The 25,128-nt window shown below is 43.7% G+C and overlaps 1 protein-coding gene across 1 annotated transcript; it reads right to left on the bottom strand.

Moving 5' to 3' along the window:
• Positions 1-927: 927 nt before the first annotated feature.
• Positions 928-19,548, bottom strand: LOC138758439 (keratin, type I cytoskeletal 50 kDa-like). The gene is made up of 8 exons (XM_069927350.1): positions 18,974-19,548; positions 16,625-16,707; positions 13,788-13,944; positions 12,377-12,538; positions 10,340-10,465; positions 5,304-5,527; positions 2,269-2,327; positions 928-1,277 (listed from the first exon to the last, which is right to left on the bottom strand). Exons 1-8 carry the CDS (start codon positions 19,406-19,408, stop codon positions 1,255-1,257), a joined length of 1,269 nt encoding a protein of 422 aa, XP_069783451.1. The 5' UTR covers positions 19,409-19,548; the 3' UTR covers positions 928-1,254.
• Between the last annotated feature and the right edge of the window lie 5,580 nt (positions 19,549-25,128).

Below are 25,128 nucleotides of genomic sequence, written 5' to 3'. Positions count from 1 at the left end.
TCTAATGTTCAGACCCCTGTTACCTCTAGCCATGACCATTCAAATACTCTGCTGGCTGGAGCCCAATTTTCCACCCTTAACCCAGCTGAAAATAATGCACAATCCCAAGGGCTAATATTTTTCCAATAATTTCCACACTGATAAATTTTCTTTGTGGCCTGATCCGAACATTGGCTTCCACCCCTCTCTTTGGAACTGCACCCTTCTTCATTGCAGATAATTCTTTCTCACTGTCCATCCCTGATCTCTGAAATTCCTCTCTCTGTCCTTAAAGGCTCCCCCATCAAGGTATCTGCCTCAATTCAGCTTGATAAATCTTCTGGGAATCTTCTACATCTTTAAAGGCATGCTCAAAGCGAAGAACCCACGCAGGCTGCGGGTCTCTGGAGACTGTGGCCAAGGGACTCACAGCAGACTGCGGGCTGCTGGAGACTGGCTGAAGAGGGCACCAGGTAGCAGCGCTGAGATCCGAGAAGATGTCGAGGGCATCCTGATCATGTCGGTTTGGATCTAGAACTCAGGTTACTGATGGTTCGGACTGAAGGCTGTGTGGCTGTTGGGAGCGCTGGAGGCGAATCCACAGACACTCACTGGCTCGGGGAGGAAGAGTGTCGGGAGATTTATGCTGATGGCAATTTTTTGACTGCCTTACAGTAGACTAAAGGAAATTTCGTGTGATATAACATTTTTTGTTCTGTTACATGACAGTAAAAGAATCTTGAATTAATAACAGACTATTTTTGAAGAAATAAATTTACACACAACACTGAATGCTGTTAAATGCTTTATTCATTTTAATCCCCCCCCCCCATAACCATTTCCATAACACACAGTTGTCAGAAGCTAAGCAGGCACAGGATGCGTCAATACTTGGAGAGGAGATTGCCTGGGAATGCCAAGTGCTGTAGGTTTCTGTGAGGGGTGCTGGACAAAGTGGCGACTCTCTGTCTGCTTTACAGCAAACAAAGGGTTAAGAATTTCATGTCTGTTACATTCTAAATGTAGTATTATGTGACAATAATGGAACCTTTACCTTTTTACCTTTACAATCAGAGTGAGAGCTTTGGCAATGAGCATACAGTACTAAACAAAACAGAAGGGAAATCCCAACCAATAACATGTCAGAGCAAGTCAGCGAGTACACAAGTTTGGAGAAGCTTCAAAAAAGATCAATAGTACAGTCTTTTGTCCAAGTGGAAGCAAAATGCTCCACCAAATGCGTCCCGTCTTCACGACACCTGCGATTGGTCGCTGTTAGTAGACACGTTTTGTTGTTTCTGGAAAATAAACAAATAAATTATTATGAACTGTGAAGGATTGAAATTGGACATTTTCCTTTCAATGGCCATAAATAAAACTTGTGCTTCTGTGACATTTATGGTCCAAACGGAAGCACTTTTGAAGCGAGGTTGGTGCACAACGAAGCAGCCAATTTGCTTCTTAACTCTCTCTGAAATGACTGGGACTGAGCGGCCTAGTTTGGTTGTGAGTGAACGTTCACCAACGCATCAAGAATATAACCAGCCACCTTTTTAAGGGATCATTTACTTCTGCGCGAGAGAGCAAACTGGTCCGCCGTTCAGCATCTCATCTGAAAACTAGCTTCTCCAACAGTGTAGCGCTCCCTCAATTCTGATCTGTGGGGATTAGTGCAGAATTTTGTGCTCAGATCTCTAGGGTTGCTCTTCATTCTAACTGTATAATAAATACAACTCTAGAGAAAAGCCAGTAAAAATATGAAGGACCATTCATGGATGGGCAATGCTGAACTCAAGCTCTTGAGAAGGAAAAGTAATAATCGAAACCTAACATTGGAGAACGTGCGAGAGAAGAAAATTAAAAAAAAAATCTTATCAGGAATCAGATGTTGTTCCAAAATGCGCCATGTCTGTAAGGAATTTTTACGTTCTATCCCAGGTCTGCGTGGGTTTCCCTCCGGGTGCCCTGTCTCTCCCATTTTGCAAAACATAGCAGAGGTTGTAGGTCAATGGGGTAATTGGGCGGCACAGGCTTCTTGGCTGGAAGGGCCTGTTACCATGCTGTATGTCTAAAGAAAAGGTATATATGGGCAAATTCAAGAACAAATTTTGAGTAGGAGGAGATGAAGAAGATCACTGACACACTAAGAGAGTAGGCGAAACATTCATCAGAGAGCAAATGCTTCTACTGGTGAAACACAGAATTACATCACCTTGAATTCTATATTTCCCAAGTGCCTAGATCATGATTTCTCTGTGAGAGCATATCAATATTTAACAGAATGCTTACCAATCGTTTTTATAGTTGTGGTTGTTCCAGAGGACTCTTGACCACCTGTAGATGTAGTGCTATAATAAAACCAAATAAATTCATTATGAAGTGGTGAACATGGTGAAGTAGTCAATTATTTTAAGGTGGGTTTGGAATCATCGTTGGATGGAGAAGGCTCCTGCAAAAGAAGTTTGAGTTCTGAATACAGTCCAGTTGCTTTAAGGAATCAGAATTTGCTGTAAACTCAATTTATCCTACAGTAAAATCTGACCATGACATATTCCAAGGTGCTCATTTTGTGCCTTCTAATTAGAATCGTTTGGACATAGATGGATCTCAATTAGTCCATCTAGTCTAAGTTGTCTGCTCATAACCTAATCCCCAAAGCCCTTTCCACACAGCCATGCAAATTACTCTCTCTAGAACCCATCGAATTTCCCTTGGTTTCATCGTTATTGCTGCAGTGTATTTCTGATTGGAGCCATCTCCATGCAAAAATGTTTTTGTGTTCACAGATAACATTTTATGGTGTATCTTTCAGCCAGACAATTTAAACCTACGCCCCCTTGTCCTTGGCCACAAGGTTTGCGACCACAGAGCCAGCGACCCGGGGTTCAAGTCGGAAGCTGTCTGTTCGGACGTGCTCCCCGTGACCTACGTGGGTTTCCTCCAGGTGCTCTCGCTTCCTCCCACCTTTCAAAATGTAAGGGGGCTGTAGGTTAATTAGGGTATTTGGGTGTGGGTTCGTGGGCTGAATGTCTAAAAATTAAAAATTTAAAAGACTTGTCAATTGGAACACCATACTGAAATCAATCACGAGGTGCGGAGATATGTTTCCTCCCTTTTATATAGTTATTGTCGACTACTGTAAATATGGAGCTGGCCTGCCCACTGATGACTCATACTCCATGACTCCTCCCCCGTGGTCCTGGGCCATAAAGGTCGAGCCACCTCTCCCTTCCCTCCATTCCTATACCTGGATCCGGGCCAGCAAGGTTCTTCTGTATATTAAAGCCTTCTGATCCCTCAGTCTCGTTGCTGTGGTTACTGGTAGTGCCTATCACAAGGTTATCCATATTTGCCTAAATTCTACTCAATGGCTAAAACGCAGACCAGGATGTCCACTCTAACTTGATGTCTGAAATTACCTATCTCCAGAAACATTTCAATGAATACTTCTTCCCATGGGCAGTGAGAATGCTGAAAGGAACTGCTTACACTGACCATCCAATATTAGGAAACAATATTTATTTATCTTCGGAAGGGTCTTCAGTACTCCCACTTCCTCGTCTGAATCCCTTGGTGTGCCAAGTCTTCCCACCAACCAACCCATGAAATCTCTTGCCTCCCTCTCAATCAACTTTTGCAAATCACCTGAATTAATGCAAAATAAACTACACTGATCCACAATTTTACTTTTTTCTCCAACTCTGAGTCAACCTTTTGCAGTTAACATAATTTATATGGTTATTTATTGCTTGTATCATATCGAAAATAGCAACTAATTATTCAGGAGAAGTTTAAACTTGTGTTAATCTTGGTGCCTGGATTATAAACTGCCAGGCAGCTCGCCCACACAACAGGCGAACCGGCTCACGGAGTCGCGGGCAAGTCCGCGGCAGATCTGACTGTGAGATCTCCGAGTGCGGGACAAGCCCAAAGCCTAGCGGCTGATGTCATAAAGGGCCCAGGAGTCACGAGCATCATCAGGTTCCAAGGGATTCAAACACGTACAAGGGTTCTATTAAAGTTGGTTGGTTCAACTCACTTTCGACTCTGCGTGGTTCTTTAGCTCGCTGCATGGCTAGTGTGACTGCAACCCAATCATTTAAATGAAGAGCTGGCAAATGTATGATGCTTGTGGGGTGAAACATAGAATTCCGCAGATGTTGGGTATGTAGCAAAACTGTACAGTGACTCAGCCAGTCTCACAGCATCCAACAGGAGGTGAAGACATATTATCAACGTTTCAGGCCGGAGCCCTCAAGGTATAGGCGAAAAGACAGAGAGAGAGAAAGGTGGAAGAATGAGAGGAGGAGGAGTCCAGGCCAACAGCCAAAAGGCATTAATTGGATAAGATAAGAGGAATGGTGAGAATGGATTTTGGCGCTGTGAAAGGAAACAGAGGGAAAAAGGGGAAGAGATTATAATTTCAATGGCAGCCGATTGCAGCTTGTAGCCATGCAGAAGGACTTGGGAGTGCTTGAGTGGGAATTGCAGGTGCAGCAGGCCATCAAGAAGGCAAATGGATTGTTGGTCCTCATTGCTGCAGGGGATTGAGTTTAGGAGCAGAGAAGTTATGCTGCAACTGTACAGGATAATGGTGAGGTCGCACTGGAGGACTGCATGGAGTTCTGGTCTCCTTACTTGAGGAAGGATGTACTGGCTTTGGAGCTGATGCAGAACAGTTTCACCAGGTTGATTCCAGAGAAGAAGGGGTTAGCCTATGAGGTGAGATGGAGCTGTACTCAGAAGAATAAGAGCAGATCTTATAGAAATGTATAAAATTATGAAAGGCATAGATGAGATAGAGGTAGGTAAGTTATTTCCATTGGTGGGGAAACTAGAACTAGGGGACGTGGCCTCAAGATCCAAGGGAGGAGATTTAGGATGGAGATGAAGAGGAACTGCTTTTCCCAGAGGATGGTGAATCTATGGAATTGACTGCCCATTGAAGCGACCTCAGTTAATATATTTACGACAAGATTGGATAGATTTTTTACGTAGAGGAATTAAGGGAAATGGGGGAAAGGCAGGTAGGTGGAAATGAACCTATAATCAGATCAGGCTCAATGGGCCAGATGGATGGAGAGAGAGAGAGAGAGGGAGAGAGAGAGAGAGAGAGAGAGAGAGAGAGAGAGAGAGAGAGAGAGAGAGAGAGAGAGAGAGAAAAAGATATCAAACTAGAGAAAATGAGACAGGTGTTTGCCTTACATCAGGCAAAAGGTGATATCATTATATATTGCATTTTTTTTCATATTATTACTTAACAATAAAAGGAATCATAAAACTTGATGGTGTCAATGGCCTTAAGCAAAGTATAAACTACAAACCTTATGCTTTCTGAGCTTTGAAGAAGCTTTCTGTATTTGGCAATTTCATTTTCCAGTTGCATCTTTATGTTGAGGAGTGCAGTGTACTCTTTTGTTTTCTGGATGATATCATTTCGCAAATTGGAGAGCTCCATCTCGAGGCAGGAAATTCTCATCATCAGCTGTTCCTGTTGCTGGAGGAATGAATCGTTGATGTCTTGAAGGTTTCTCTCTAAGGACATGTTCTACATGATGGGAGGATGACAGGAGAAAAAAAAGTAAAGATTTCTGTTCAATTGATTATTGTCAAGAGAATTTTATTATGATATAGGGCAGAAATTGACGGTGGGCAGTAGGGTTAACGTCGCTGATAGCGCAATGCTGTTGCAATGCCAGTGACGAGGGTTCAAATTCCACCCCCCCCAAGTGAGGAGATGGTTTTACTCTTCCCATGTCTGTGTGGGTTTCCTCCGTTTGCTCCGGTTCCCTCCCACCCTTCAAAACATAGGTCAATTGGGCATAATTGGGCGGCACGGGTTCAAGGCCGAAAGGGCCTGTTACCGTACATTATTTCTAAATTTGAATTGAAACTCATTTGCCTCAGTTCTTCACTCATGACTATTCAATATGTCATGGACATCGACAGCAGCCATTCACAATGGGTGCCCTACTGCCAACCGCTCCCCATTGGGGCTACAGCGCATTTAATGAAAAGCCTTTTTTTTCACCTCACGTAACATAAATATTTTTTTAGAGGTAAAACACGAAAATTTGCAGACTTCGTCATTGAAGTAAAAACATAAAGCTGGAGAAACACAGCAGGTCAAACAGTGTCCTTTATAGAGCAAAGGTTAAAATACAGAACCGACATTTTGGGCTTGAAGGTATGGAAAAATGTCACCAGGTGTCTGAACAAAAGACTGGTGGGTGGGGAGTGTGGTTGCAAATGCAGGAGGTGATAGGTGGAGGAGGGAGGGAGGGGACAGCAGTGATCAAGGGGAGGAGGGATGGCTAGGTGAAGGGAGGGTGGAGAACTGGAAAGGGGAGGAGAAGGGGGAGGGGGAAGAGGAGAACAGGTTAGCAGAAACCAGAAAAGTCGATTTTAATGCCACCTGGCGGGAGAGTGCGCAGACGGAAAATCGGAATCTGAATTAGAATTTGTGGTCATGAACAAGTCATGAAATTCGATGGTTTGCAGCAGCGTCTTAATGTAAACGTTCAGATGAGAACCATCTTACAACATTACTATAAAAATAATAGTGCACAAAAAGTGAGGCCGTGTCTTTGGTTCATTGATCATTCAGGAATCTGATGGCAGCGGGGAAGAAGCTGTCCCTGTGCCGCTGAGTGCTCATCTTTAGGCTCCTATACCTTTATCCCTATGGTAGCAGAGTGAAGAGGGCACGGCCTGGGTGGTGGGGGAGGGGGCTCTTTGAGGTTAGAGGCTGCTTTTTAAGACACCGCCTCATGCAGATGTCCTCGATGGAGTGGTCTGTTGCCTGTGATGTTGCGGACTGAGTTAACAACCCTCTGGAATTTATTCTTGGCCTGAGAGTTGGTGCCTCCGTACCAGGCAGTGATGCAACCAGCCAGAATGCTCTCCACAGTGCACCTGTGGGTGGTCTCGGTGGGACAGTACATAAGGACATGTAAGAGTGGGAGTGTGGCACAGAACTGAAATGGTTGGGTACTGGGAGGTCTCTGTCACTGGCTTCGACAGAGTGAAGGTGCTCGGTGAAGCGAACTCCCAATATTTTTTGATGTAGTCATGAGGAGAGAAGTACAGGACAGCCATCTAAACTTGACTGCTTCACCATAAACCTTGAGCAGCACCCTCAGGGAGCCATAGCCAAAGCCAAGGATCTAGATCACCAATTACATTCTACCCAATGGTGAGATAACATTGGGATTAAAGCTCTATGTTGCTTTTCCCTTGTCCAGTTCATGGAGTTGGAGTAAGGACAAGTCCTTAAAGTAGAGTGGCAGCTTTTCATAAGTTGGAATGGGACTTCATAAGAGTGAGTGTGAATGAAAGGGCCCATGCAGATACGTGCCATATATTTTGGTGTATAATGTGAGAAAAAGCACGCAAAAATGGTTGGTTGACTTATACTTTAAATTCAGCTCAAAAACCTGCCCTAGGCAGATTCGGTGCATAGGTTGACACTTGAAACACCAATAAAGAATGCTAATCTACAGAACATTTTCGTGCTACCTGTATGTTATCACTTTTAACTTAAGACTCTCCTTATACTTCCGTCACGTGGCTGGACGTTCCACGATAACAATCTCAGGTAACGCCCTACAACTCAGTCATTTCGATTTTATTGGGGAGGGGGTCAACTTATATGCCTGACATATGATAAAACTATGAAAATTAGGCTGAAAATGAGGATCCAACTTATCTAAATCTTGACATATGCCGAGATATATGGTATATAATAGACTCATCCCTTCTCCAGAATAGCAAAATATAATCTGGAGATTGTTGTAGTCCATTTTTTTTAACTCACTTTCTGAAGCTTGTCCTTATTTTTAATTTTTTTTTACAAAATTTTAACATAACAGGCCATTCAAGTCCACAAGCCCATGGTGCCCAAATGCACCCAATTAACCTACCATCCCCATACATTTTTAAGGGCGGGAATAAACTGGAGTAGCCTGAAGAAACCCTTGCAGACTCGGGGAGAACATGCAAACTCCTAACAGAGAGGTTTGAACCCGGGTCACTGGCGCTGTAATGTAGATAGGGTGATGAAGAAGGCTTTTGGTATGCTGGCCTTCATAAGTCAAAGCATAGAATATAGGAGCTAAGAGGTGATGTTGAGACTGTTCAAGGCATTGGTGAGGCCAAATTTAGAATATTGTGTGCAGTTCTGGTCCCCACATTATAGGAAGGATATCAATAAGGTAGAGAGGATGCAGAGAAGATTTATTAAAATGTTGCCTGGATTGCAGGATCTAGAATACGGAGAAAGATTGAGTAGACTGGGTCTTCATTCATTGGAGCGTAGAAGGTTGATGGGGGGATTTAAAATTATAAGGGGGATAGACAGAGTAGATGTGAATAGGCTCTTCCCCTTGAGGGTAGGTGAGATTGGAATGAGGGGTCATAAGTTAAGGGTTAGGGGGCAAAAGTTAGGAAGTAACATGAGTGAAAGGTTCTTCACTCAGAGAGTGGTGGCCGAGTGGAATGACCTTCCAGAAGAAGTGTTTGCAGCAAGATCAATTTTGTAATTTAAGAGAAGATTGGATGAGTGCATGGATGGGAGGGGATTGGAGGGTTATGGACAGGGAGCAGGTCGGTAGGACTAGTGGAGTTCACTTAAATTGGTGTGGACTAGAGGGGCCGAGATGGCCTGTTTCCGTACTGTAATTGTTATATGTTATGTATGTGCTGCTTATATTGTGTGCTTTATTTTCCAAATACAGACAACATCTCCTGCTTACAAAATTCAGCCCCCTCTTCAAATCAAATTTCAGATGCAGTCTATAACACAGAGAAATGAGAATAAAGTTGAGAATTTTAAAACCTGCTGGTCAGGAATTCATTGTTCTAATTGGCTCCTGAGGCCATAAAGGCAACTGCTGTCCTTTAGCTTCAGGGCTAGTGTCGATCTCTGGTGCTCTACACTACCCCTCCCCCCCCTCCCATATGGTCTTCTGCTGGGTGACCTGGTCTCCTCCCCACATCCTAAAAATGTGCTGTTAGGGAGATTACCCATTAGAGTAGGCGCTTGCCAAAACAATCAAAGGAGGGTTTGCGGAGATACAGAGAAATAACAGGAGAAATAACAGTTAGCTTTTATCATGTTGATAGCCAGTTGAGCAATTTTAGTGAAATGGAAAGATGACTCTTCACCTACACATACCCAGTCGTTACAGGATGTTATATCCTATTTAAGTTTGGATAAAATTACATAGAATATTGAAGATAGAAATTTTCATTTGAGAAGATGTGGGGCCCATTCATAGATTACTATCATAATTGGACAATTTAAGAAATCTGGATGTTCCAGAGATTCTCTGTCTAGTGTCTGAAGGTCACTATTTGATCCATATCTTCACAATTTGATCAGAGGGAGGGGTTCGATTAGATTTAGTTTTAGGTTTTCTTTTCATCTTTTTTTTAAGATCAATCCAATGGTTCTCAATCTTTTTCTTCCCACTCACCTCCCACTTTAAGTAATCCCTATGCCATCGGTGCCCTGTGATTAGTAAGAGATAGCTTAAGGTGGGAGGTGAGTGGGAAGGGAAGGTTGAGAACCACAGCTCTTGACCCAATTGTTACTGAAATATTTTGCTTGAGAAAAATGGTCATTGGCCCATTTCCTTTGGAGTTCTGAAATTGTACCACAAAACGAGTCAATGAGGTACGATTAATAACAGTGGTTTTCAGACTTTTTCTTTCCATCCACATACCATCTTGTGTAATCTCTTACTAACCACAAAGCACTTAAGGCAGAGGGAATACTTAAAGTGATATGTGAGTGGAAGGAAAAAGGTTGAGAACCACTGACATAGATCATATAATTAAATAAGACAGATCCTTTGTTTCGATCAAGGGATTGTTTAATTTAGCCTTATTTATTTTCTATCCAGAACTATTTTGGAATATCTTATGAAAAAGAGATAGACAATTAATTACCATATTGATAGAATTTAATATTTTTAACAAATATTGTCGAATAAACAAATATGGATAGGTTTTTGATTTACACTTATATTTAATTTGTGATATATACATGATGAGGCTCTGATAGCTCAGTGGTCTTGTAAACCAGGGATCACAAGTTCATCCCTCGCTGGGGCCGCATTTCTGTGAGGGGCGCTGGACAAAGTGGCGACTCGCTGTCTTCCTTACAGTAGACAAAGTTAAAGAATTTCGTGTGTGTTACATTCTAAATATAGTATTATGTGACAATAATGGAACCCTTTACCTGTTGATTGTTATATTAGACCGATGTAGGATTTAGATGTTAAACTCAATAAAAATATTTTTTAAACAAAGGGAGTGTATCTTCAGACAAACGGAATAAGATTTCTGTTGTACTTACCGCACTCAACAGGGAATTGTACTCGGTGTCGAGAGCTTGGTATCTATGGCGTAGTTCTGAAAGCTCCACCTTTGCATCCTCTGTAGCCTTGTTGACCTGAATGGTCTGAACCGCTTGTGCTTCAACCTTGAATGAAAGGGAAAGTTGCACTGAAGTGACAAAGCCCTTACAAATCCAGACCTTTGGTAAACACCAGTTAAAAATGGGACGACTGAAAATTCTGTACATGTTTAGGTACTTCCATTCAACGTGATTAGCATACAGCATAGATGTTTAACTAGGTAATGTGGAGTTTTAAGAAGGCATTTCTCAATTTTGTTTTATGAAGTCATAAAACCACCCGATTTTGATTCAATGAAGTCCAAATTTCACCCTTATTTTCTGCTATACAGTAAAACTCCTGGTGTCCAGCGCGTATAGGGATTGATAGATGCAGGAGAAGTGAATTTTCCGGTTTCTTGAGACTGCGTGCTGCGTGGATTGGCAAACTGACCGCCGGTGGGGGAGGGGGGTGCAAATATTAAACCTTTGTCATTTTTACCTCTTTGTTTTCCACAATTTTTATTTGCTGGTTGTTTGAGGCTGCCAATTGGTCGAATTCTGAATAATGGATGATTTTTAACCATACTTCCAAAATTGTTGAAATATCAGCATCTTGAAGGCCTTTTGTTTAATTACTTCCACTGAGCAAATCACAATATTCTGTAGACACCGTGGTTGAAGTAAAAACATAAAATGCTGGGGAAGCCCAGTGTCCTTTGTTTAGATTCGATATAAATCCAAATCACCCTTACTTTTTGCTATATATCAGCTTGGCAGCACTTGGAAGCAGCAGAAAGTTTTGCAAGCCAACTAAATGTGTGCTGGATTCTTAAAGGAAAGGTTAGCTGAGCTAGAACTTTTCTCTTTGGAGTGAAGAAGGATGAGAAATCACTTAATAAAGGTCGACAAGATTCTGAGACGCTTAAATAAAGTAGAGCCTTTTTCAAGGGTGGGTGCAGCAAACACCAGAGTGAAGGGAGGAAAGTTTAGGGGAGACATTAGGGATAAGTTCTTTTTACACGGAGAGTTGTCAATGCCTGGAATGCCTTGCCGTGGAGGGTGATGGAGGATGAAACATTAGGGGCATTTATAAGACGTGAGTGAAAGAAAAATAGAGGGTTATGAGGTAGGAAGGGTTTAGCATTTTGTTTTGATAGGAATATGTAGGTCAGCACAACATTGAGGGCTAAAGGGCCTGTACTGTAATGTTTTATATCAATGTTCCCACTGGCGAGGACTTTACCTCATGTTTTCCTATCAACTCCGAATCTACCTGCCAGACCTTTGATTTATGTGGCAAGTTGAAGCAAGGTCTCAGGAATTTCAGCATTCCTGTTAAGAAGTCTGCGCTCCACTGCAGGACGTTAACAATCATGTTATTCTTTTTTCGGTTTGTTTTTGAAGAACCGGTGATTAACCAAATCATTTCTCTTTCCCTTTGGCAAGACCTTGAATGATCTCCCTCAGTTGGCAATGGCAATGATTTGATTTAATCAAACCTCCAAGATATTGCAATGAAATATTTGTCCCCAGGAGTTTCACACCGCATTGTACGAATTGACAAATTGTCAATACCGCGTAATAGTCAGGCCCCCTCCCCACTTTGGCCCAAAAATTGTATAATCCACATAAAAGTCAACTCCCTCCCCTCTCCACCAGCCCCCTGACTGCCTGCCCATCTGAACTCCTAACCGCGGATCCGCGCCCCGACTGCCCACCCATCTGACGCCCCGCTGCAGATTCGCCACCTGCTATCCGACTTCCCGATACCTTGAACAATCCAAGTACATCACAAGCTTAAAAGTTTTACTCCTATAAAACTCCATACCCCTCCCTCTAAAATGTGGTCCAAAAAATCTGATGATTCCATGAGTATATGTGGTTCCTTTAATAACATTAATTATATTTGCAGTTTACTTTAATCTTCTGGTTGGCTGGCACATGCCAATCATTCAGATCTCGGGGTGAACAGAATTATTAAAAGTTCGAGCTCACCTGAGATGTGTACCAGGTGTTCATATCATCTTGATTCTTCTTGCATATGTTTACATAGTTCTCTCGCAGTTCTGCCAGCTCCTTAGTTAGGTCGAAATTTGAAGCGGATTCCACAGACACTGTGACGGTCCCAGTCACCTGCTGCCTCAACTGAACCAGTTCCTGCAAAAAAAAAGAACAGAGCAAACATTAATAAGCCTTTATCACCCTCTACTCAGATCCATCGACACCTTCAGGTCACTGACAGAACATAGAAGAGAACTGCAGAGGAACACGTCCTTTGGCCTACAAATTCTGCTCCAGACACGATACCCAAATTAAACTGAAACCTGCATGATACTGTCTTCTTTAATCTCTGTAAATCCCTATGTCTAGCTATAAAGTAGGTCCGAAAATCCAGACTGCTTGGTGTGATAGTACAGATTCTATCACCAATGTGTATATGTAAAGATTGTAGTGTAGGATGATTGTGATTGGCTGAGAGCATAGCCACGTCTACTGGCAGGTCTTAAAGGGTTGCTCCTAGCCAGACCAGGTCATTCTGGACTGGTTGATCTACATGTGATATGCTCCAGTCTTCTAGTTAATAAAAGCCTTGGTTTGGATCAACAAGCCTTTGGTTCTTTCAACGCGCTCTACACTCAGGGAATGGGTTAGTCCAGTCGAGTCTGCTCCACTATTCAATGAGATCATGGCTGATTGGCTCATCTCCACCTACCTGCCCCATATCCCTTAATTTTCCTACTATGTAAATATCTATCCAACCTTATCTTAAATACATTTACTGAGGTCGCCTCCACTGCTTCAATGGGAAGTGAATTCCACAGATTCACCACCCTCTGGGAAAAGGCATTCCTCCTCATCTCCATCCTACATCTACTCCCCTGAATCTTGAGGCTCTGCCCACCCCCAACAACCCGCACCCCCACCAACCCCCCACCTGCAGTTGAATTGATTAAAAACATGAGTTCGGCTTCTGAACTTGGGATTAAACCAAACAATCTCCAGATAACAAATTGATGATAATTTGAAGTGGACAAGATTTTCAAGAACAATTAGGACAGATTATATAAACTGTCCTCAAACTCTTATTCTTCAATAAAATAATTTTAAAAAAGTTTTGCCAATAAATGCATTTAGACATTTTAAGCGGCCTACAAGCTCGTTCTGTCCAAATAGCCCAATTAACCTACAAACCCCGTACGTTTTGAAAGGTGGGAGGAAATGGGCGTACCCGAAGGCAATGCACGTAGATTACAGGAAGAAGGTGCTTCCCAATTTACAGACAGTGCCAGATCCGTACCCAGTTCGCTGCAATCGTCCGCTACACTAACTTGCATCGAATGGAAGTTTCAGAATTTTGCCTGCACGTCCGTCCCTGCAGAAAGAGACAGCGGAGTGGCAGACCTACCTCCTCGTGATTCTTCCTCAGATACACCAACTCTTCTTTAGCCGCATTTATGTCACCTTCCAACTCCTTACAATTATGGATATATTCCTCCTTCATCCCCTTGAGATCAGCGATATCAGCTTCCACCGATTGTCGGGTACAAAACTCATTTTCATATCTAATGTGAAGATGAATGAAATCAAGAATTGTCAACGTAAAAACAAAGACTCAGGATGACAAAAATCTGTATAAAGAGAGGTGGGTATTGGAGTTCAGTATCAGTTGAGACTCCAGTCAATAAAGCATCCATTTATTTTATTTTTTTTTAAATTAAATTTAAATTTAACAGTAACAACCCCTTCTGGCCCACCAAATACACCCAATTGACCTACAACCCCTGGTATGTTTTCTTTTCAAAGGCTGGAAGGAAACCGGAGCCTCCGGAGGAAACCCACGCAGACACGGGTTGAACGTCCCAAATTCCATACAGCAGCGGATCCGAACCCCGGTCGCGGCCGCTGTACCAGCGTTGAACTAACTGTTACGCTAACCGTGCCACCGTGTTCTGCTTACTCTTCTGCCCTGCTCCGCTAATCGTGAAGCACATGATAACTATTTTATGGCAGTGTCAACCCCACCATTATTTATCACTGTTTTGGAGTGCGGTCATAGAACCATAGAACATCACAGCACAGAAAAACGGGCCATTTGATCCTTCCGGTCTGTGCGGGGTGGAGAGCTGGAGGAAAGGAGACAGAGGGATGAGGGAGAATGAGGAGTGGGCTAGCAGAAACTGGAGAATGCCATCCCGGTTGGAGAGTACCCAGACGGAATATTAGGTGTTGCTCTTTGAATGAACAGTTTTGCAGTGACATTTATCTTTGCTTTATACCCGAAACCTTGCTTCTGCATCTTTATCTTTGCTATTTGGAGTGCACTGTTTGACCTGCTGAATTTCCCCAGCGTTGTGTTTTAACTTCAATCACAGTGTCTGGAGACTTTGTGTCTGGATAGAATTTTTTCTGATTCTACTATATCCTTATTCCATATAACCTCTACCCTCTTGGTGAAAAACCTGCCCCCACTCTTATTCTTTTAAATTTCTCCCCTCAGTCAAGTTTATTGCCATCTGGTTGCACAAGCACAACCCGATGAAACAGCGTTCTTTGCCTCTCACTCCATTGGTACATTAACCAACCTCTCCGGTACCTGCTAGCCTACTCCCCGAACTCCCTCTCTTCCCCATTCCCTCCAGCTCTCCATCCCCTTCCCTCTCCATTCACAGAACCATATCCTCCCCTCCCCCTGTTTGCCAGTGTACCCTTCCTCCCTTATCCACCTATTACCTCCTGCCTGTGGGTCTGCTCTCCTCCCCTGAACACACCCCCTCTCCCCCCCCCTCCCACCACCATTTCATTCGGGTGCCTGCCTACATTGATGAAGGGCTACATTAGTTATGGATCTTTGCTAAGGACACTGACCTGCTGGGTTTCTCCAGCATCCTATCTTTACTTTAGTCACGGCGTCTGCAGACTTTCCCATTTTACTCTTCATCCTATTCCTAGTTCTAAGCAAGATCTCAGACCTGAAATATTATCACCTTTCCTCTTCCCATAGACACTGCCTGACCTGCTATTCTACCCATCATCTAGATGGTAACTGCAGTGTGTCAGTCCATTCAGTTCAAACAGAAGGCTGCATCATTATTTTACAAGAGGCAGCATTACAGACACACATTTGTGGTGAGATGTAATTACACCACTAGGTCACCAGGGGTCAGCGAGGTGACCTTGTATATAAAGCAGTCCAGAGTTACAGTCTCGTCTTCCAGGTTCGTCTTGCAGAGAGACAAGATCCCTTAGTGTACATATTAGTGTAATAAAGCTGTCTTATACTTGCACTGCTGGTGTGGTTATTGTCAGTACAATATTAAACAGCAAATTAAGTATGCATGCTTTAATCTGCATAATCGTTATCAGAAGGTGCCTTTGCCCACACTGAATAAGAACTAGGAACGCATTATGCCTCGGTTATCAACAGCCATACTTACACAGGCTTGTTGGCAAAGGACCCACACAGGGCTTGGATCGCTCAGTGCCGGCACCAGAGTGAGTGTTAGAGGGGGCGTTAGAGTAACCTGGGGGGGCGCACAGTCTGACAGTCGCACACACTCAGTGGTGGGTGGGGGTGGAGGGGTGCTGGTGGCCTACCTACCCACCACACGGACGCAAACCTCCTCCATCTGTCCCTCTGACGTAGCAGCTGAAAGTGCTGCTTTAATTACGTGGAGGGTCACTAGTGTGCGCTAGTGCGGCTTGAAGCGCGGCAGTGGGCGTGGGCGGAATTGCTGGCATGTGTCAACCTGAATGCCAGTGATGCTTTATGCACGCTAGGGTGGGGGCAGCTTTCACGGTGAGCGATGGCTGCGAATGCGTGGGGAGGGGCGCAGCACTGACCCTGTAAACCATGTGTTGGAGCTGGGACTGAGGGCAAGAGGGGCTCCTGAAGGGCTTCCGGATGTATCAGAAGTTTGGATCTGGATCTTGGGCTGCCGATGATGTGAACCGGAGCTTGTGAGGGTGCAGAGGCTGTGGGAGCACTGGAGGTGGATCCACGGACACTCAGAGTCCCTGAAGGGACTCCCTTTTGCTTCTTGATCTCCTGCTGTTAGTGGGTCTGGGCAGTGCTCATGGTGACTCTTATGGCCGGCAGAAGTTGATAATAGATCATGTTTTAAATGTATTAATTATTATGTGACAATAAAAGGCACCTTGAACCACATTTACTTTTTTTTGGGAAAGATTTGTACTTTAGAAAGAGGATGTATCACTGCCCAAGGCAAGGAACAGGTCACATACTTAGCTTGGAAATCTTTTGCGGCCAACGATGAATTGTCAAGGTCCAGAGCCAGGCGAGCATTTCCAAGGTGAAGCTGCAAAATCTGAAGGCAGAAGCACCATGAGTTAATTCTTCAGTACTGATCCCCCTCCATGAGTCTCTATGCTTGACTGTAAGGTTGGAGTGTGGTGTGCTGCAGTGCGGTGTGGTGTTGTCCATTGTGGTGTGGTGTGGTGTGGTGTGGTGTGGTGTGATGCGGAGCAGTGCAGTGTCATGTGGTGTGGTGTGGTGCAGTGCAGTGCGGTGTGGTGTGGTGCTGTGCAGCGAAGTGCGGTGTGGTGGGGTGTGGTATGGTGCAATGCAGTGCAGTGTGGTGTGGTGTGGTGTGGTGCGGTGTGGTGTGGGGCAGTGTGGTGTGGTGCAGTGTGGTGTGGAGCGGTGAGGTGCAAAGCATTGTGGTGTGGTGTGGTGCAGTGCGGTGTGATGTGGTGTGGTGTGATGCGGTGCGGTGTGGCGCAGTGCGGTGTGGTGTGGTGCGGTGTGGTGTGGTGTGGTGCGGTGCGGTGCGGTGTGGTGTGGTGCGGTGCAGTGCGGTGTGGTGTGGTGTGGTGAGGAGTGGTGTGGTGCAGTACAGTGTGGTGTGGTGTGGTGCAGTGCGGTGTGGTGCAGTGTGGTCACACAGATTTTTAGGTTAAAAAAACCTTTCTCCTGAATTTTGCCATCCACTTTGCTTCTTGGTCTGATCTGCTTAGAAAGTGCTCAGTTAATCCTCTGTGGTAAGTAGAAATTTTTATAATTTATATTCCTTATAAACAAACATGTCCAAGTGCAAGAGCTTGTAGATTAAGGCTTGAAGCTTATTTGCCAGATTGTGAGCACTTTCAAGTGAGGCAGAATCTCAGCTACTATCCCGTGCTGAGGTACTATTGTAGAAACATCTACACAAAGCTCTGGGGCACCTGGACAGCAAGGATGTATAGATACATCAGGATGCTCTTCATCAACTACAGTTCAGCATTTAACACCATCAATCCCTCAAAACTGATCAGCAAACTCCAAGACCTGGGAGTTAACACCCCACAGCTAATTGGATCATGGATTTCTTCTCTTCCAGACCACAATCAATGAAGATTGGTAAGAATTTCTCCTCCACAATCTCCATCAGTACCTGCTCTGCTCACTTTACACTACAACTGTGTAGCTCGGTACAACAATAACACCATCTATAATTGGTCATGGTTTAAAGGAAGGGGATGAATCAGCATACAGGATAATGAATGAAAACTTGGCTGAATGGTGCATCAACAACAACCTCGCACTCAATGTCACCAAAACTAAGGAGGTGATTGTTGACTTCGGGAAAGGAAAGCCAGAAGTTATACAATTCAATTATTATTGGGGGATCAGAGATGGAGAGGGTGTGCAAATTTAAGTTCTCCAGGATCTTTCCTGGACTCAACACATCATGAAGAAAGCACATCAGCGCCTCTACTTCCTCAGGAGTTTGCAGAGATTTGGTATGACAACAGAAGCCCTGGCAAATTTCTACAGAGGTGTGGCGGAAAGTGTGCTGACCGGCTGCATCATGCTCTGGTCTGGGGAACATCAGAGCAAAAAGCCCTGCAAAAGGGAGTGGACACAACCCAGGACATCACAGCAAAACCCTCCCCACTATTGAGTACATCCACAGACGACGCTGCAGCAGCGATCACCAAGCACCCTCACCACCCAGCGCACGCTCTGTTCTGGCTGCTGCCATCAGGAAAGAGGTTACAAAAACTCACCAGGTTCGGGAACAGCGGCTCCCCCTCCACCATCAGACTCCTCCACGACAAACTCAATCAGAGGCTTATCTCAGAACTCTTACTTGTGCACTTGATTGATTTTCACTGTATTGCACAGTTTGTTCACCTTCATTAACTGGTCACAGTTCTTTGTTGGCTTATGTGTTTGTGCTGGGTACAGCCTATTTCTTTGCATGACCCATTAGTGGTAATTCTGCCGCGCCCGCTGGGGAAAAAAGGAATCTTAGGGTTGGATGAGATGTTGTGGATGTACTCAGACAATAAATCTGAAATCTGAGGTCTGGGCATATAAATTCCACTTCCTCCTGATATAAGAGCACACAAGCCCCTTCTGCACCATTATAGTTCTAAACCACTTACATAAATTTTCGACCATTATTAATATTTTTTAAAACTATACATTAAAACCATCAGCTGAGAATTCTAAAGACCATTTGCAAGGAAACTAAATTAGAGCTAGAATGCGTTGCTCCCACTGGAAACAAAAAGCAACAAAGGGTTAAGCATCACCAGAAGGAAATAACACACAAATAATGAGTTTCTTACAAAAAACCTACCTCTTACCTGCTCTCTAAGGGGCTTGATTATTTCGTCATAAGAAGCATAATCGACTGTGGCTAAGGCTGTGCCGACTTGGAATTCTTTCAACTTGAGTTCCATATCTGTGTTAGATTTTTCCAGGATCTTTACCTTCTCTAGATAAAGTTCCAGCCTTCTATTCTGGTCAATCATGGCCTCCTTCTCATTGCCAGAAAGACCTCCGCCTATCCCAACCGAGGAAGAGCTTGTTCCTCCAGAAATCCCACTTGCACTGAAGCCTCCAGCAAACCCAGATGAGAGCCCCAACCCCTTCCCCATCCCCATACTTCTTCCCCTCATCCCCATCGAGCTCGTGCTCGTGAAACCACCGTAGGAAGCACCACCACCAGATAGAAATGGTTTCCTCACACTCCCCGAGGAAAGCATTAGAGACTGGCTACTGAATGGCCTGAAACTCATGACTGCCACTCAACTCAAGTTCTCAACTCAAGTGAAGCTGAACCCGCTGAAGGCTTTAGTGCAAGTTGTTGGCCTAGCCCACAACCTCACTGTTATCTCGTTGGGAACCCCCCTGCTCCCTCAACCATCAGCTACTTGCACCTGCTTTTATAGCAAGAGGAAGAAAAGGTGGACAGTCCCACCTCTTAAATCTCCTCCCAGTTAACTGGCTGCCAGAAAATGTGAACCTCCCCTTGTGCTCTGCTCTGCAAGTGCTGGCAGGGACTTTTATCACAGCCACAATCAGTTTTAGATGAAGGTGGGTCTTGTGCAGGGATGGCTGCTAGAAAATAAGCCTTCTGCTTCCTTCTATCGACTCCACACGCAAACCCCTTCCCTGACCTCCCTGATATCCACCCCTCCACACCCACCTCCCCCCCTCCCCGAATCCTCCCAACACCTTTTCCGTCCCGATAATCCTCTCCCTCCCCACCTTCCACGAATGTGTGCTTCATTCTCTGTCACCCTTTCCATACAGTAAGACCCAATTTGGCAGGCTGTGAATTATTCAAAAAAAAGCTACAGAGTTTGTGGGCCTAATTAAGGATGGGCAATAAATACTGACTTGATATCCACACCCTGTTAACAATTTAAACAAAAAGTAGTTAGATCTCAGTGGGTTAGATTTCAAAATCCAGAATCTCCCTGAAAATGCAACCTGTTGAGAAGGGTGTTTTTCTTTCTTTTTTTCAATTGCAAGAAAAATTTGCGATTTCGTTGAATTCAATATTTGCTTATTCTCAAATACGAGCTCTTTTAAAATAAATTTTTGGACAGAAATTAAACTTCCTAATTTGACTAGGTTTGAAAAGTTAATTACAGAATCTATGAAAAAAGGTTTCATATCAGAAATGTATGCTTTATTACAAGAAAAGATGAATAAACCTAATGTCTTTAAAATAAAAAATGAATGGGAGAAGGACTTACAACTTGGAGGAAGATTGGGTAAAGATGTTTGAAGATGCTGTAACTAGATTGATTAATGTGAGATACAGTTTAATTAATTATATTTGACACCGGGAAAAGTTGAAAAGCAATGGCTTTAGGGATTCAGATTTATGTTTTCGGTGTGGGATGCAAAAAGGGACTTTTTTGTATTCTGTTCGGTCATGTGAAAAGGTGCAAATTTTTTGGGTGAAAATTAGAGAATATTTAGAACGTTTGTATAATATTCAGCGATGAGTTGATCCTTTATTATTTTTAATTGGGACTCATGATGGATTAAAATTGCATTTATTCACTTGCTTCTAGCTGTGGCAAAAAAATATATTGCAGTAACATGGAAGGATGACGAGAATTCAAAGATTAAAATCATGTATTTATTTAGAAAAAAATAACATATAGTTTACATAATAATTATTCTTTTTTTGCTAAAATGTGGGAACCATATTTAAAATATATGGGTCTGAGTATATGTTAATTTTTTTATATATAACAAAGAGGCACTTATCTATTTATATAAAAGGCTCGATTATTAGGTAGAGATAGGGGTAGGTTGGGTTTTTTTTAGTGGGGTGGTTGGGTGGGGGGAGGGGTAGTATATTAACACTAATTTATTACTTTGTATTTTGTTAATGAAGAATTCTAATAAGGGTTGCTTTTTTATATGTTTATACTCTTGATTTTATATATTATAAATAATGGTTTTTTTTTAAAAAAGAAAATACAACCTGATTACACTTCACAATATTGGTTACTTTATGTAGCAAATATTTTGGACTTGAGCCCCTTCATGTACCTTGCAGATCATATCTTGTTGAAGGACTCAAGCCTGAAACGTTGGTTCTGTATCTTTATCTTTGCAATATAAACTACACCTGCTGAGTTTCCCCAACATCGTGGTTTTACTACGAACCTGCTGTCAGCAGACCTTCATGTTTTACTTCCACTACCTCACTTCCACATTTTACAGGACAATCGTTCTCAAACAAGATAACCACTTAACGAGGCATCAAATGACAAAAATAAAAGGCTGAAAGGAGAGAATACATTTTTTGAGAGCAAATTGAAAGGTTGGTGCAGAGGCTCGGGAGACAATTTCCAAGTTTTAGGGATTTGCAGCTGCGACCATGGACATCAGCGGAGGAAAGGTTGAAAAGCAGATGAGGTCAGAATGGGAAAGCGCAGAGACCTGAGACAGTTACAGGGGTTGAAAGAAATGAGAGGGATACGGTAGAGGACAGCATATCAAGAGAATGAAAATGAAGAGGAGTGTTTTAAAAGCATTGTGTAGAAGTCCTTGGATATTGTTGTGAGTTAGGATGAGGGCAACAGAGTTCTGACTGAACTTAGGTTTGCAGGGAAGGGTCTGGGATCAGAATCTGTCGGATTGGTTATGTCTAAAGGCAACGTAAATACATCTTACGGCAAATTTTGTGCAATATTACATTGTTTTCTTGCATGACAATAAAGGAATCTTGAATCTTAAAGCTTACTAACAGATGTACCAAGGCAGGAATGGAGTCAGATAGTGTTGGTATGAATAATTGTCGTGGGTTGTGCACGAGCGCAGCGAGAAGAACTGAGGCCGTAGGCTGTGAGCTCGTTAAGCACAACTGATTTACTCTGAAGTCCGCGCTGCAGCCTTTAAGGCCCCTCATGCGCCGGAACTCCCGCCACGCTGACACAAGGGCGCACACGTACTTCTGGTTTGCACCGGAAGAGAAGGCCCCGCAATGCCATCTTTGCCGCGGCTGCTCCGTTGACTGCCCGCGACCAATGGGGCCAGTTCACCGCTGCAAATATGTGCGCAGCCACGTAATGGCATTTGAATGTCTGCTGAAATCCAAGTGATGGCAAGGTTCAGTTTTGAACAGGTGTCAGGGAGGGGTGGGCAAGGTCAGTTTGAAAACAGAGTCCGCTCCTTCTTTATGAGGTGGATCAGCGTTCAATCTAATTGGCCTCCTGATTTCATTCACTTGGGTATGCACCCACTACATTGAAAACGAATATATATATTTCAAGGAGAAACACTGTGTGCGATGCATTTTCAAAGGCATTTGGATTCAGACAGGTTTGAGGATGAAATGTTATCAGCCTGTTAAGTTGAAACTTAGCCTTAGGTGTCAATAAATAACTTACAGATCATTTATGTAAATGGACGACTAAAAATAACGATACAAGAATGTTTCAGAATCCCAGTTCACAGTCGTTCAATCAAAAACATTCTGGTCTAAGATCAAAGACTTCTTGTGTTGTCAGAAGATATTGGGGTGATTGGTAAGCTGCACTTAAAAATCTGTTGTGAAGGGATGGGAAACCAATTTGGCCGACATCCAGCTTCCAAACATTAGGACCGTGTTGTATTAGTAAACTCTGAATGGATAATACTGCGGTTAAGTCACATTTATCACAAAGACTTGAGTTTGCAAAAGTCAAAATAGTGGCTTTCAGAGCGTGTTCTAAAGGAGTGGTTTTCAAACTGCGCCCCCCCCCCCCCAAATTCCCATTCAACCTTAAGCAATTCCTAGGCCATCAGTGCTCTGTGATTAGTAAGGGGTTGCTTAAGGTGGCAGGTGGGTGGAAAAAAAGGTTGAAAATCACCATTTTAATAGTACCTGTTTGACTCGTTCTATGCACGGTTTCAGAACTCCAAAGGAAATGGGCCAATGACCATTTTTTCCAAGCAAAATATTTCAGTGACAATTGGGTCTAGAGCCGTGATTCTCAACCTTCCCTTCCCAGTCACATCCCACCCTAAGCAATCCCTTACTAATCACAGAGCGCCAACGGCGTAGGGATTGCTTAAGGTGGAAAGCGAGTTTAGCAGGGGTGTGTTTGAAAATTACTGTTCTTAAGGGATTTACAGTCAAATAAAGAACTTCTGCAGTGTTCTCCATATCTGAATGTTGAAAGCTTATTTCAACTCATGCACAGCAAGTTCCCACAAGCACCAATGTGCGAGAAGCCTCTTCCTTTCTGATACTGATTGACAAATTCATTCGCGCCATAGGGAGAAGATCTTACTTGCAATCATGCCCTTGAATCTTTCACGTCCACCTTAAGCAGGTCCAGATTTAGCATCTTATCCAAAACAAAAAGAGCAGCTCTCAAAACTGTGCTCTGAGATTTAAACCTGGAAGGGCGCTGAAGCCCTCTCCCAAAGGATTGTGGCATCCTTGATTTTTTTTCTTTTTCTTTGGCTTGGCTTCGCGGACGAAGATTTATGGAGGGGGTGAAAAGTCCACGTCAGCTGCAGGCTCGTTTGTGGCTGACAAGTCCGATGCGGGACAGGCAGACACGATTGCAGCGGTTGCAAGGGAAAATTGGTTGGTTGGGGTTGGGTGTTGGGTTTTTCCTCCTTTGCCTTTTATCAGTGAGGTGGGCTCTGCGGTCTTCTTCAAAGGAGGTTGCTGCCCGCCAAACTGTGAGGCGCCAAGATGCACGGTTTGAGGCGTTATCAGCCCACTGGCGGTGGTCAATGTGGCAGGCACCAAGAGATTTCTTTAGGCAGTCCTTGTACCTTTTCTTTGGTGCACCTCTGTCACGGTGGCCAGTGGAGAGCTCGCCATATAACACGATCTTGGGAAGGCGATGGTCCTCCATTCTGGAGACGTGACCCATCCAGCGCAGCTGGATCTTCAGCAGCGTGGACTCGATGCTGTCGACCTCTGCCATCTCGAGTACTTCGACGTTAGGGGTGTAAGCGCTCCAATGGATGTTGAGGATGGAGCGGAGACAACGCTGGTGGAAGCGTTCTAGGAGCCGTAGGTGGTGCCGGTAGATGACCCATGATTCGGAGCCGAACAGGAGTGTGGGTATGACAACGGCTCTGTATACGCTTATCTTTGTGTGGTTTTTCAGTTGGTTGTTTTTCCAGACTCTTTTGTGTAGTCTTCCAAAGGCGCTATTTGCCTTGGCGAGTCTGTTGTCTATCTCATTGTCGATCCTTGCATCTGATGAAATCCTTGATTATATTGCTACCATTGCAACGAAGTGGAGTCAAATTTCTACACTATCTTTAATTCGATTATTATAGTTATTGTTTTTCATGAAATTTATTGCATTAGCTTTCAGGAGACTCTGTTGGCCGTACACCAGAAGGAGGCCTTGCTTTAGAAGCACCTTGGGGTTCAAAAGATGCCCACGGAGACAAAAGTACTGAAAATGGAGACTGTAATCTGGAGAGAAAAAAGTATTTGTTGGAAAAATCATTGTTTAACTTTCAAATAGTTGCGAATTGAAAGTGAATTGGGAAATTCTTTGGAATATTTGACGCTATTGTAGAACAAGTTTTATTGCAGTTAACGTGGCTTCCTCAAGAACTTCTGTGCAGGAGATATATGAGAACATATCGCCTATAAGAGGTATAGGGTAAATCAAGCAGGCTTTGTCCACCAGGATTAGGTGAGATACAAACCCAAGGACCTTGGTTAAGGGTGAAAAGGGAGATCAAGGGGAACATGAGGGGGAATTTCTTCACACAAGCCGCTTTCAGGTGGCCAGAATACCCGACTGTAAAGCCACTGTAAATGTAAATGCGACTGTCGGGTGGCCACCTGAAAGCGGAGAACCTGGCCAGGAGGAGCACTAACCTATCCCTCCTCCTGTAGGTATATTCTCCGGCTCAGAGAATCCCCCTTTCCACCACACGGCCACAGTCCACAAGAGCCAGCGTTCTCTCGGACGTGGCTCTCCTTCAGCCGGCATGTTCAGGTGACAGAAAGGCATCTTCTCCACAG

The sequence above is a fragment of the Narcine bancroftii genome, chromosome 3 (genome assembly GCF_036971445.1).
Source record: "Narcine bancroftii isolate sNarBan1 chromosome 3, sNarBan1.hap1, whole genome shotgun sequence".
In the NCBI taxonomy this organism is placed as follows: Eukaryota; Metazoa; Chordata; class Chondrichthyes; order Torpediniformes; family Narcinidae; genus Narcine; species Narcine bancroftii.
The sequence above is the reverse complement of the archived record's forward strand: the minus strand, read 5'-3'. Positions and strand labels throughout refer to the sequence as shown.